The sequence below is a fragment of the Ranitomeya variabilis genome, chromosome 3 (genome assembly GCF_051348905.1).
Source record: "Ranitomeya variabilis isolate aRanVar5 chromosome 3, aRanVar5.hap1, whole genome shotgun sequence".
NCBI classification, from domain to species: Eukaryota; Metazoa; Chordata; class Amphibia; order Anura; family Dendrobatidae; genus Ranitomeya; species Ranitomeya variabilis.
In genome coordinates, this window is record NC_135234.1 from 21,846,927 (window position 1) to 21,860,358 (window position 13,432).

At 45.2% G+C, this 13,432-nt stretch overlaps 1 protein-coding gene across 2 annotated transcripts in view; it reads right to left on the reverse strand.

Moving 5' to 3' along the window:
• MPZL1 (myelin protein zero like 1) overlaps positions 1-11,997 on the reverse strand; it is a 24,382-nt gene extending 12,385 nt beyond the window's left edge. For both annotated transcript variants that reach the window (XM_077293734.1, XM_077293733.1), the window contains exon 1: positions 11,841-11,997. In XM_077293734.1, the coding sequence (XP_077149849.1) occupies positions 11,841-11,910 (70 nt within the window). In that variant the 5' untranslated portion in view covers positions 11,911-11,997. The remainder of the gene's footprint in view (positions 1-11,840) is intronic.
• Positions 11,998-13,432: the final 1,435 nt, after the last annotated feature.

Genomic DNA, 13,432 nt, shown 5'->3' on the forward strand with positions numbered 1-13,432 from the left:
GAGAGAGGGTAATATAATTATATATATATTTTGAGAGAGAGAGAGAGAGAGAGAGAGAGAGAAGAGAGAGAGAGAGAGAGAGAGAGAGAGAGAGATAATATATATATATATATTTTGAGAGAGAGAGAGAGAGAGAGAGAGAGAGAGAGAGAGAGAGAGAGAGAGAGAGAGAGAGAGAGAGAGAGAGAGAGAATATAATTATATATATTTTTTTTTTCCACAGACATTATTGTTTATGCAAAACGAAAAGTTGCAGCTGTGAATAAAAAAAAAAAAAAAAAAAAAAAAAAAAAGTGGAGTCATCGCCTGACAGCTGCGATCCAGTAGGAGCCCATTGGAATGTTTCGCAGTTGGGCAGAGGCAGGAGTCTTGATTCAATGGAAGAAAGCTCCATGATTCATGAGGGATCGGACATGTGACTGTCAGGATATGATGAGAGTTGTAGGTAGTTTCACAAGACTGCAATACGATCACTGCTGAAACCCTTTTAGCTCCAAAGCTAATCTGCAGATAAGGCTACGTTCACATTTGCGGTGTGCGCCGCAGCGTCGCCGCCGCAACGCACAGCGCAAATGTGAACACATGCACAACGCAGCTTTTTTCGCCGCATGCGTCCTTTTTTTCATTGATTTTGGACGCAGCAAAAATGCAACTTGCTGCGTCCTCCGCGACCCGACGCGGGCGCCGCAGGGACGCATGCGGCGCAAAAAGCAAGTGCACCGCATGTCCATGCGCCCCCATGTTAAATATAGGGGCGCATGATGCATGCGGCGCCGCTGCGGCGCCCGCCGCTGCGGCGGGCGCCGCTAATGTGAACGTAGCCTAACACTCTGCTATACAGGCCGGTTATACAGTGCTGATTATATAGTGCTCAGTTATCAGAGTCAGAGGTTTCAGTCCCACTGAACAAACAGACTCAGTGAGTGAAACTGCAGGTAATTACAACAGGAGATAAAATGTAACAGCCTCACTCATTCTAAAAGAGCCCAGAGCTAAACTGCATGCAAAATACCGAAATAAAAGTAGAAATGGTGCAGAAAAAGCCGAAAACTGAAAACCACATTCATAGTATAAGCTGCTGTAGTTTCTGGTCAGAAGAACATACTTGCAAATCAGCCTGTGGTAGCTACACGTGGCCTTACATCACCCTGACGGACCCCTTCCACCTGTAACAGCGTTTTTACCTTTTTATTGTCAATAGCCAAGTATTTTTGGTGCCGTATACATGAACACAATACACCAATCACCTACAGGCAGAAGCAGCACCTCTCGTCCTGCCGGGCTCCTTCCCTAGTGCTCCCCTAAACTCCCATCCTATTCAACAGAACAGGACACGGGAACCACACCAGACAAGTTTCCATGTGTCATAGATTGTAAGTTTGTGAGCAGGGCCCTCACTCCTCTTATTGTATCTGTTTTGATCTGTGTTTATTGTTATGCTGTAATGTCTATTGTCTGTACAAGTCCCCTCTATAAAGTGAAGTGCTGTAGAATATGTTGGCGCTATATAAATATAAATAAGAATTATTAATAGAAAAGGACACGGGCACCATATCCGACAGGTTTCCATGTGTCAAGGCCAGCACCTGGAAATGCTGTCAATAGCAACCCCCCAATACAGAAGTAAGGCTATGTTCACATTAGCGTTGTGCGGTGCTGCGTCGGCGATGCAACGCATAACGCAAATGTAAACGCATGCACAACGCAGCATTTTGTGACGCATGCGTTCATTTTTGCATGCTTTTTGGCGCAGAAAAAACTGCATCATGCAGCGTCCTCTGCGCCCTGACGCATGCACCACAGTGACGCATGCGTCACAAAACGCAAGTGCAACGCATGTCCATGCGCCCCCCCATGTTAAATATAGGGGCGCATGACGCATGCGTCGCCGCGGCTGCGCCTGACGCAACGCTAATGTGAACGTAGCCTAAAAGCTGCTAAAGGAGGAGAACAGCTCCTGGCCATAAGATTTATCATTGTCAAAATAAAAAAAATAATAAAGGGGGACAAATTTATTAGAAAAGAAAAAAAAAAAAAAAAAGTTGCAGTGGGCGCTTCCATTGGCATGTTTCCCCCGCTGTGTCCATAGTATTTATGAGACTCTTCGTTGGCTGAAAGGTGGTGGAGCAGCAGTCTACAGAGGGACTACTACCCTCATCAGAGTTGTACCTGCATTGCATATCTCTACCCGGTGAGCTCCTTTCATCATCCCCGTCTCCACCATGGAGCGCCGCTGTTTTGCCTTTTAGCTGTCCTGTGTTCTAGCCATTGATTGCCAGAACGGGAGCAAATCCGTCTATGTACGGACGCCATTGTCGAGGAAATGGTGAGGCCTCTTGGAGAGAAGGTTTAGCTGCGGCGGGAGGAGAGAAAAGTGTGGCCTATCCTAAAATATCCAGGATATGGATTACATAATAAAGAGCACGACTTATAATGCCAATATTGCCATTACAGTAAAGCACAATACTGTAGTTCTTTTCAAGGTCAAAGTTGTAGAAGAAGGCGGCCATTGAATTGCACTTTCTGTAATATTATGGTAACAAAAAAATACAGCATGTGAAGAGAGAGTTCACACCGGTAATGCATACAAATAACCCATCTGTCTACCCAAAAATAAACCAATATTTACACACAAAAAGCCTCCAAATTATTTGGGGTAAATATAAACTCCCTTTACTGGAGACCTGGCAAGGAACCAGAAAATGCCAATCTAAGACAATAGAGACGCAGAAGAATCCATAAAGCAAACCTTACATGGGGGAATGATCTAAATCTATCTATAGGATGGGAAGGGGCGATCTAACGATGGGTGGACTTTAGCTCATGTCTGGGACACATTCATTGCGTCCTGCACATATCCAGGAGCAGCAGGAAATAAACATCCAAGAGCATCAAAGGGACACCAGGAAATGTGATCAATGTCCTATAGAAAGTCACACAGCCAGAGGCTTGGAAAACACAGAAACCTATCCAAAAATACCTCGCTGGAACCTGTTCTGCTATCAGCAAGTACAAGACGTATATATTTAAGCACGATGATCCATTATAGGGCAAATTATGGCCTATGGAAAGTAGTGACTATAGACTTTCATGGGTTGTCCGCAGATCCCGCACTTACGGTTGTGTATGGGTATGAGCACATAAGGTGGTCAGTAGAAAAAGCATCAGAAAGCGTTCCCATGTAAGGTTTTCCTGGCGGGTTTCATGTCCTATAGCGTTTTAATGAACTGCAAAAACGTGTCTTGTAGTAAACTTTTTGGGGCGCTTTTAAAGCATTTTTTGTAGATTTTTTTTTTCTTTTTTTAATTCCTTTAAGTGATTAATAAAACTCTAGAATTTCATGATGCAAAAAATGTTTACAAGGAGCTCAAAAAGATTTCCAGACATTTTCCAGGGGGTATTTTTTGTAGTCTTCTCATTGACTTTTCCTGTAAAGAACTACTGACCGGTCACTTCTTTTAAACACTTGGTGTTTTTGGAAGCCAGAAGTCTTTTGAAGTGTTTTGAGTGATTTTTCAAGATTTATGTTTGAGCAGAAGAGCGTTAAAAAGACTTCTAAAAAACAAAACAAAAACAAAACAAAAAACTGTGCACGTAGCTATAGGTGATGAACAGCTCCCAGTAAACATCCACAGAGGAGGTTCCATGGGATGGGGGGGAAATAAATAAAAAAACACCTACAATTTATGGAAGGAGGCCTCCAGTTTCAAGAAACAAAGCAATTGTAATTCTCTAACATACCTTATGTATCATTATTTCCAAGTTACCATAGTTGTCACCACCTGGCAACTATGTAAGAACCCAAAGCAGAGATGTGGGAAATGAACAAGGAGGGTTTGTAAATGAGAGCAGGCATCAGCAGCTGACAGCACTCCAGGTGTTCTCAAACTACAACTCCCAGCATTCCCCGACAACCGCAGGAGGAAGTAGTGACCTTGAAAAAATGCTGTGTGATTGCTAAACAGTATCAGAAAATAGCAGACCCCTCCATTATATTTGCTGAAAATCAAAAATCTATTCAAGGCTTGTTCACATAACACCTTTTAAACTCAAGTGAACCCAAAGTTTTCCACGGAGAAGACACTTCAGGACGCCTCGTGTGATTTCCTGAGTGGTTTTTTTTTTGTTCTGTTTTGTTTCCTAGTCAATTTTTTCACTCTATTCCATGAAAAAAAAAAAAAAAAAAGACTAGCAGTTTCTTCATTATTTAAAAAGGGAATTTGTCAGGTCCCTCATCCCCACCAACACCGCAGCATTAACTTCATTATATGAGTAAATTCCCTGCATAACATTTTTCTGCAAAAATGAGGTTTTTAAAAAGCATTTAAGGTATGTGCACACGTAGAACGGACCTCTGCGGATTTTATAAATCCGCAGGTAAAAGGCACTGCGTTTTACCTGCAGATTTACAGAGATTTTTATGCGGATTTTGTGCGGATTCCCCTGCGGTTTTACACCTGCGGATTCCTATTGTGGAGCAGGTGTAAACCGCTGCGGAATCCACACAAAGAATTGACATGCTGCGGAATGTAAACTGCTGCGCTTCCGCGCATTTTTTTCCGCAGCATAGGCACAGCGTTTTCTGTTTTCCATAGGTTTACATTGTACTGTAAACTCATGGGAAACTGCTGCGGACCCGCAGCTGCAGATCCGCTGCGGATCCGCAGCAAAATCCGCCACGTGTGCACATAGCCTTATAGTGTCCCCGTTTCCTATGCTAATTGGGGCTTCAACTAGTTGATGGGGCATTAGTTGGCCCAGACCAGTCAGCCCTTTTTCCATGTTATGCCCCTGTGGGCATGATAACATAATGTGCAGGAGTTGCCGCCATCTCCAGCTCCTGTAAATCTCGCGCATGTCGGCAGCGTCACTGCACCTCTGCAGCCGGGTGCGCGATTCTCGGCTTCAAAGGCGGAGGAGTGCGCATAACCGAAAATTCAGAAGATGGCGTCCAGTCATGAGCAGTGTGCCTCTGAAGTCGAGAAGTGTACAACCGGCTGCAGAGGTTCAGTGACGCTGCCAAAATGTGTGGAGAAAATGCGCAAGATTTGCAGGAGCCGACGATAACGAAAGCTCCTGCAAATCTCGGGGCACGATAACATGGAAAGAGGGCTGACTAGTCTGGGGCTACTAATGCCCCTCGACTAGTCAAAGACGTAATTAGCATAGGAAACGGGGACAATATACGGTAAATGCTTTTTTAAACCTCATTTTTACAGAAAAACTTTATGCAGGGATGGTTAGGCAGGGAATTTACTCATAGATAAGTGAATGCTGCTGGGCATGGGGGGAGTCGACAGGGTCCCTTTACACCTCCAGGCGTCTTTTGAGCTTTTCCATTGATTTGTAAAGCACAGAGCGTCTTCTGAATGGCGGCAGAAGAATGGAACGGTCACTTCTTTCACCGGCTTGGTGTTTTTAGAAGCCGGAAATGGTTAAAAGACGCTCAAAAGCCTGAAGATCTGCACAGCAAGGAGACTTTGCATAAAAATACACATGTTCTTCTTTCTGGATGTTAACTGATAAAGACGTAGTGTGCACATGGCATTCCTAACAGGCAGTTTGTGCAAGAAAAAAAAAAAAAGTGAAACTTTGATTTTAAGATTTACACTAGGCTCTCCACTTTACTAAAAAATAAAAAACGTCAAGGATTAGCCAGCAGAATGACTATAATTGAGGTCAACAATAGAGGCTATCTACATTAGCTTCTATTTAGTGTAACCTCTACTGGTGGCACATGGGAAGCCCCAAAGATGTGCCAAATTTTAGAGGTGTATAAAGTACCAGTGTTGATACATTATCCCCTATAGTTTCTTTGCAGCTTTTTTCCCCCTTTTTAAAAGGATTAAAAAAAAATCTCTAAATATTGCAATCGTTTGTAGCACGTTTTATACTTTTATAGATTTTCTCACAGCCGACATCTGGCAGCACAAAAGATGTGGCAAGAAACTGCAAAACAAGATGAATTAAACCTGTGAAACTTATTACAGTAGATTGGCGTGAAAAACTCCACAGAAATTGATAGATTGCAAATTAAAAAAAAAAGCTTCAGTATGAAATATCTGAAGTCTCATGCACTATGCTGGTATTTTTGCAGCAAAAAAAAAAGTCTACAAAACACCACGTGAACATATCCTAAGGCTCGTTTATATCAGCGTTTTGTGATCCAGATACCAATGGTATCTATAATAATAATCTTTATTTTTATATAGCGCTAACATATTCCGCAGCGCTTTACAGACGTTATCATTGCTGTCCCCAATGGGGCTCACAATCTAAATTCCCTATCAGTATGTCTTTGGAATGTGGGAGGAAGTCTATGAAGTCTATGAAGACTCCATTGTCCATCTGGTTTCCAGCATGGGGCAGGAGACATCAATTTGTCGATATTTGCAGCAGAGACACTTAAAGGGAATCTGTCACCCCCAAAATGGAAGTGGAGCTAAGCCCAAGGGCATCAGGGGCTTATCTACAGCATTCTGGAATGCTGTAGATAAGCCCCCCCCCCCCCCCCCCGATGTAACCTGAAAGATGAGAGAAAGAGGTTAGATTATACTCACCTTGGCGGGCGGTGCGATCCGATGGGCGTCACGGTCCGGGGCCTCCAATCTTCTTACGATGACGTCCTCTTCTTGTAGTCACGCTGCGGCTCCGGCGTTCTGATTTGCCCTGTTGAGGGCAGAACAAAGTACTGCAGTGCGCAGGCGCCGGGAAAGGTGAGAGAGGCACAGCGCCTGCGCACTGCAGTACTTTGCTCTTCCCTCAACAGGGCAAATCAGAACGCCGGAGCCGCAGCGTGACTACAAGAAGAGGACGTCATCCTTTGAAGATGGGAGGCCCCGGACCGTGACGCCCATTGGACCGGACCGCAGCGGGACCGCCCCTGGGTGAGTATAATCTAACCTCTTTTTCCTCATCTTTCAGGATACATCAGGGGCTTATCAACAGCATTCCAGAATGCTGTAGATAAGCCCCTGATGCTGGTGGGCTTAGCTCAACTTCCATTTTGGGGTGACAAGATCCCTTTAAAAGAGCCTTAGGCTACTTTCACACTAGCGTTTTTCGGCGGACGTCGCAATGCGTCGTTTAGGAGAAAAAAACGCATCCTGCAAAGTTGTCTGCAGGATGCGTTTTTTCCCCATAGACTTACATTACCGACCCATTGCAACGTATCGCCACACGTCGCAACCGTCGTGCAACGGTTGCGTCGTGTTTTGGCGCACCGCCGCCACAAAAAAAAGTTACATGTAACGTTTTTTTGTGCGTCGAGACAGCCATTTTCGACCGCGCATGCGCGGCCGAAACTCCGCCCCCTCCTCCCCGGCCCTTGCAATGGGGCAGAGGAAGCGTCCTAAGACTGTTTCCACTGCCCACGTCGGGCATTTTTTGCACAGTATGCGTCGGTGCGACGGCCCCGTACCGACGCTAGTGTGAAAGCAGCCTTCAAAGGAGCTGTCTACTACCAGAAATGACCTGTCTCAATCAGCACGTTTGCCAGAGTAAAAACACATAGACTAGCTGTTCCAGCAGTGTCGGCACTTGCTCTCCCGGCGCTCGTTTCACATTGCTATGTCATGCGACCGCTCTGCTCCATCAATGCTGGCTTCACTGTCCCCACATTCAGACAGATCAGAAAATCAAGTGGAAGTCAGATGCGGCTAGCTGTTTACTTCCTACTAATGTTTGATTCATCAGATTGTTATGTCATGCAAGCCATGGGAGAGCGAGCACCAGGGCACGAGCACCAGGGCACGAGTGCCAGGAGAGCGAGCGCCAGCGCACGAGTGCCAGGAGAGCGAGCGCCAGGAGAGCGAGCGCCAGCAACGGAGGTGAGCATAAAGTGTCATTTTACTCGGGGAAATATTCTGATTGAGAGGGAGTCGTACGAGTAGTAGACAACCACTTTAAATAGTACTTGGTTGACAGTTTTTGCATTTTCGATTTAAAAAAAAAAAAAAAAAAAAAAAAGTGCTATATTATAAGCTTTTTTAATAAATGCTGTAGGCCATAAATTACGCATAACCTACCGAAATATGTAGGCCAGTTCATGGGCACCTGTATTTTTTTTTTTATATCTTGCATTAACCACAAGGGAGTAAGACATTAAATATTTTGGGATTATCTCTGCATTGTTTGCCTCTATACATAATAAATAGTAGTGCCACATCCTCCAGAGCCCAGGATGCACTTCTTAGAAGGGCTAATAATCAAAAGGGTCCATACGGGGATTCTAACAGAGCAAGAGCTCCACATTGTCAGATCAGCAGCACTGGCGATCCCTCAGAAAGTTAGTACACGGGGTATGAATACTTTACATATTGGTCAGTGCCATGTTCTGCCACGGGAATCAGTCCGTGTGTGAGATAGAGACACATCTGTCATCAAGTTATGTGCAGCAAATCTCTTGAGAGCCGTGGGAGCAGCGACGTTCCTTGGGCGTTTCATCACCACAAAACTAACCGCAGCGGAAGTTTTTGAGAAGTGAGAGCAAAACAGCGGCGACTATAATGAGGCGCACTCACTTTCCCCTGTCGTATTAATATTCATTATTCATAAAGCAGAAGGCAATGACTGCACCAGATAGGAATAACTGAAGACATGAAGAATAAAGCTTCAGTGTTCATAGTGGGGAATCCGGCTTTACCCAACAACACAAGAAGCCCATTCTACTGCTCCCTGTTGTCAGCCGTTTCAGTCTAATTTATTAAAAGTAAAAAAAAAAAAGAATACAGAAATTTCTGGGTAAACTCTGCATCTTTGATCATTACGCCACATAACCAGCGTCACATCCTTAGAAATTACCAATATCAGCTGCTTCTCTGCCAATTAAAGGAGGCTATCACTCACACAATTGTCGAATTGCAACCAAACGTGCAGAGTTCCATCTGTCCAATGGCATTTATTATAACATAGCATGGACAGGAGATCAAAGAAAGTAGCGAGGAATTAGTGGGCAAAAGTGGCAACAGGTAATGCTTTATTTCCCCCGTGGTGACGCTAAAGAGGAACTGAACACTTGGTACCAGATTCTCCCATAGAGTACAACTGATTATTCGGAGGCAGGATCAGACTGGACCACAAAGAAAGAGGTGAATATTTGCTTGCAGCTGAGCAGTGGGTCATTGGCACCCCCAGTCCAACACTGCTCAGAGTTGACAGCAGTGTAAAAACCTGTAAAAAGTGTAAAAAGGGTTCATCCGAGACCCTTCAAACCAAAAATGAACTTGTCCAAAAAGATGACTAAGGCCACACTATGATCAGCGGTCAGTTGTGCAACGTCTAAACCCAGAGGGCCACTGAAGGTGAAGGTTCAAGGTCAAGCAGAGCAGCTGCTGTACAGAATCTTGTGGCCACTGATGAAAAGACCCTCAAGAGTTTGTCTGGGATTGATGGCCAACCCTTAGGAAAGGACATAAATGTCTGATCGGTGGAGGTGCGAAAAGTACAGAGCTACACAGCACAGCCCCACCGATAGCGGTCGCAACAGGGTCACCCCCTACTGATTGGAATAGAGGGTAGATATTCCATACTATGCAGTCGAGGAAGCTGGACAGCTCCGTAACCGGCCAACACCAGGAACAGCTGATCGGCGGGGACCCTGGGTGTTGCACCCCCACCGATCAGACTTTGGCCTATCCTTAGGATAGGTCATCAATGTTAAAGTCCCGGACAACCCCTTTAAAAAGTTTCAAACATTACTTTTAAATAGTGATGAGCGGACGTCCTGGGATAACGTGTTATCCGAGTGTCTTGTGCGTGCTCAAGTAATGCGTTCGAGTCAATGCGGCTGCATGTCTCGTGGCAGTTAGATTTCCTGCTTGCTAAGCAATCTCCGCATATATATTGCGGCTGTCTTAACATGCAGCCGCAGGGACTCTAACATATTACTCAAGCTTGCCCAAGATACTCTGATAGCACCCGAGCATGCTGGGATATCACGATATCTGAGCATAATCTCTCATCACTACTTTAAGGGCACGTGCCAACGATCAGGAATTGCTGCGGGTTTGACGCTGCGAATGTACTGAATGCGATAAATCCGCACATTCTGTAAACGCATGCAGATTTACCTGCGTTCAATATATCTGCCCTTAATATACGCCATGTCCAAAGCGCTGCTACTTCTGGATCGTGGGCACATAGCCTTAAAGCTTGCAAAAAAAAAAAAAACGCCTCGCGTTTCAAGGGTTTTTCCAAAGTATTTCTAGTAGTACTTTTTTTCCCCATTTTGTGCCAAGTGTTTTTACTTTTTATTTCTGATATTTCTCTAAACCTATGAAGCAGACTATTGTTAATAAATTACAAAAAAAAAACAGAATAAAATAACCCTTCCAAAAATGACTTTTTTTCCCTTTAAGGTTTTTGACACAGATTCTGCTTCCTATTTATTTCCTTCAGAAAACTGCATTGCTGTTCATACTGCTGCTGCAAAAAAAAAAAAAAAAAAAAGTGGGAAGAAATTTAATACAAAAGCTGAAAAAAAAAGTTTTTGATTCAGATTTTTTTTTTTCTCACGACTTACAATATTATTTATGTTTCCTTCGGACGGGTCATGAATATTAGATGAGCGGGACCCTGGTCAATATTCCGTGACCCCTGGAATATCCTTGGCGCCTCTTTTGGTTTTGTAGCACCACGACATGCATACACATCACTGTACTAGGGCCCTCTGCGTCAATTCACACCTCTATAATCAGTGTGGATCCAACTCCTGACACTCCAACCTGGCTGAAGGTGCTGCAGCAAAGGAAAATAAGGAGAGAGCGGCCGACATAGAGGAGCAGACAGGATGCAACAGCTCTGCCGGACATTCTCTTCAAAGTAACCCCTGGCTAAAACCAAAATATGAACTTAAAAAAAAAAAAAAAAAATGTAGAGTGCAGCGCTGGAGTTCTGCCAGATGCAGAGCAGAAGATCACGCAGCACGATCTGCAGAGTAATACCACTGATAACGTCCAGCACAAGGACAGCGAGGCGGCAGAACTATCACACCTGGTCACGTGACCAGAGGCATGCGTCAGAGTAAACATCACAGTCCCATCAGGTGCAAAAACATTTTAAAAACATATATGTCGAGCGCAGCACTGGAGACCTGCCAGATGCAGAGCAGAGGATCACACAGCAGGATCTGCAGACTAATACCACTGATAATGTCCAGCCCAAGGACAGCGAGGCGGCAGAATTATCACACCTGGTCACATGACCAGAGGCATGCATCAGCATAAACATCACAGTCCCATCAGGTGCAAAAACATTAAAAAATATATAATATCACATTACGGAAATTTATACTATTTTTTAATAGACTTTTCCTGTGCCTTTTATGCTAAGCATAAAATAGCTTCTGTTTTTTGTATTTGTCATAATTGACAAGTGGGTGTGGTCTTCACATTTCAAGTGTTTCTAGTAAATGAAGACCCTGTCCAATGTAAATAAGTTTGGCACAAATCCTCCCAGATCAGGTGTGACCAGGCGGAAGATCTCTGCTTGCTGGCAGGAAATAGAAACATTATTCCCTCCCCCCCCAAATCTAAAAGCGGTTCTTCTCACAGCTGAGGGTTTGTTACAGCAGCAGCAGCCAGATGTGTCAGTGAGATAAGCAGCTCGGAGTTCAGGCAGAATTAATGAACCCCCAGGGGCCACAATAAGCTCAGTCACCAGGGGCCACAGACATGATTTACAGGGTAAACACGATAAAGGCACGAAACCTCCTCAGGTACAGCCCCAGTCACAAAAGCCATACGTGCCCAGGAAAGGCAGCCCGACAAAGGTGGCCATATTACCTCAGCCGCAGCACTGACTGTGGCCGCCATTAGGGGGAGCAGACCACCGTTACTCACCCGCACACAGCACCGCGACCAGCAGAAAACACCGCCCGCACCGAGAGACCGACACCCGAGCCGCAGCCATTGCCTCAGGACGGCCACTTCACTGCCAATGTCGGAGACCCGCCCTCTTCGCACCGAGAAGACTCCCCATTGGCCAGGAAAACGCCCCTCAGGTCAGCATTGACGAATCCTATTGGTTGAGAGGAATGTTCATCAAAGGAAGAAAAAGCCGAGTTTGATTGGCTGCAGCATGGGAAGCGGTGATTGGTTGGTTTAAGGCGACGTCATATAGGAGGGGGTTACAGACCACGTGGGAGGAGCGAAACCTGCTGTGATTTTGCCTTCCGGTTTCGGAGTGACGCGGCGGCGGCAGCAGTAATGCAACCGTCACCCGGTGTTAGGGTACGTTCACTTCACACAGGGCGTTTTCACAGCTTTTTTTTTTCTGCAGCAAAACCTGATCATCTTGGCAGGAAAGAAGCTGCGGCAAATAACGCAGGTTTAGGTGCGTTTTTCATGCGTTTATCTCTTTGTGCATGCCAATAAAGTTGAGTGCACACAGAGAAAAAAAACAACTGGCGCCTGATGTGAACACACTGAAAAAGAGCTACAGAATGGGCACCAAAGAGCGTGGAAGGAAGGGTTAAATGCCTTTGGGCCGCTGATCTCACACTGCAGACCTATAGAACAGGGAGCCCCACATCAAACCCAGGACCCTCCAGCCCAGCCCCAATGGGTTCTGGTGACAGGTTCCCTTTAAGCCCTTAAAAACACCAGTTACTTATTCAAATCTGTGAGAATGAGCTGTCTGCCCACTTTGATGCCAGTTCTGATGCCCAGAATCCATTGGGGCCGGGCTGGAGGGTCCTGGGTTTGCTGTGGGGCTCCCTGTTCTATATGTCTGCAGTGTGAGATCAGCGGCCCAACGTCATTTAACCCTTTCTTCAACGCTCTTTGATGCCCATTTTTGTGCCAGTTTTATTGTTTTTGTAGCTGTTGTTAAGTGTCTTCCCATCAGGGCTCCTCGCTGCAGTGTGTGTTATTAGGCCGGCGTCACACTCAGCGTATGTAAATACGGTCCGTTTTTTACGGCCGTAATACGCAGAAAAGTCCCCAAAATAGTGATCCGTAGTCAGGGTGTGTCAGCGTATTTTGTGCATGGCATCCTCCGTATGTAATCCGTATGGCATCCGTACTGCGAGATTTTCGCGCAGGCTTGCAAAACCGACATCTAATGGATTTATGTGCTCAAATGTTCGTTAAAACATATATACAGTATATACACTCACCGGCCACTTTATTAGGTACACCTGTCCAACTTCTTGTTAACACTTAATTTCTAATCAGCCAATCACATGGCGGCAACTCAGTGCATTTAGGCATGTAGACATGGTCAAGACAATCTCCTGCAGTTCAAACCGAGCATCAGTATGGGGAAGAAAGGTGATTTGAGTGCCTTTGAACGTGGCATGGTTGTTGGTGCCAGAAGGGCTGGTCTGAGTATTTCAGAAACTGCTGATCTAGTGGGATTTTCACGCACAACCATCTCTAGGGTTTACAGAGAATGGTCCGAAAAAGAAAAAAAATCCAGTGAGCGGCAGTTC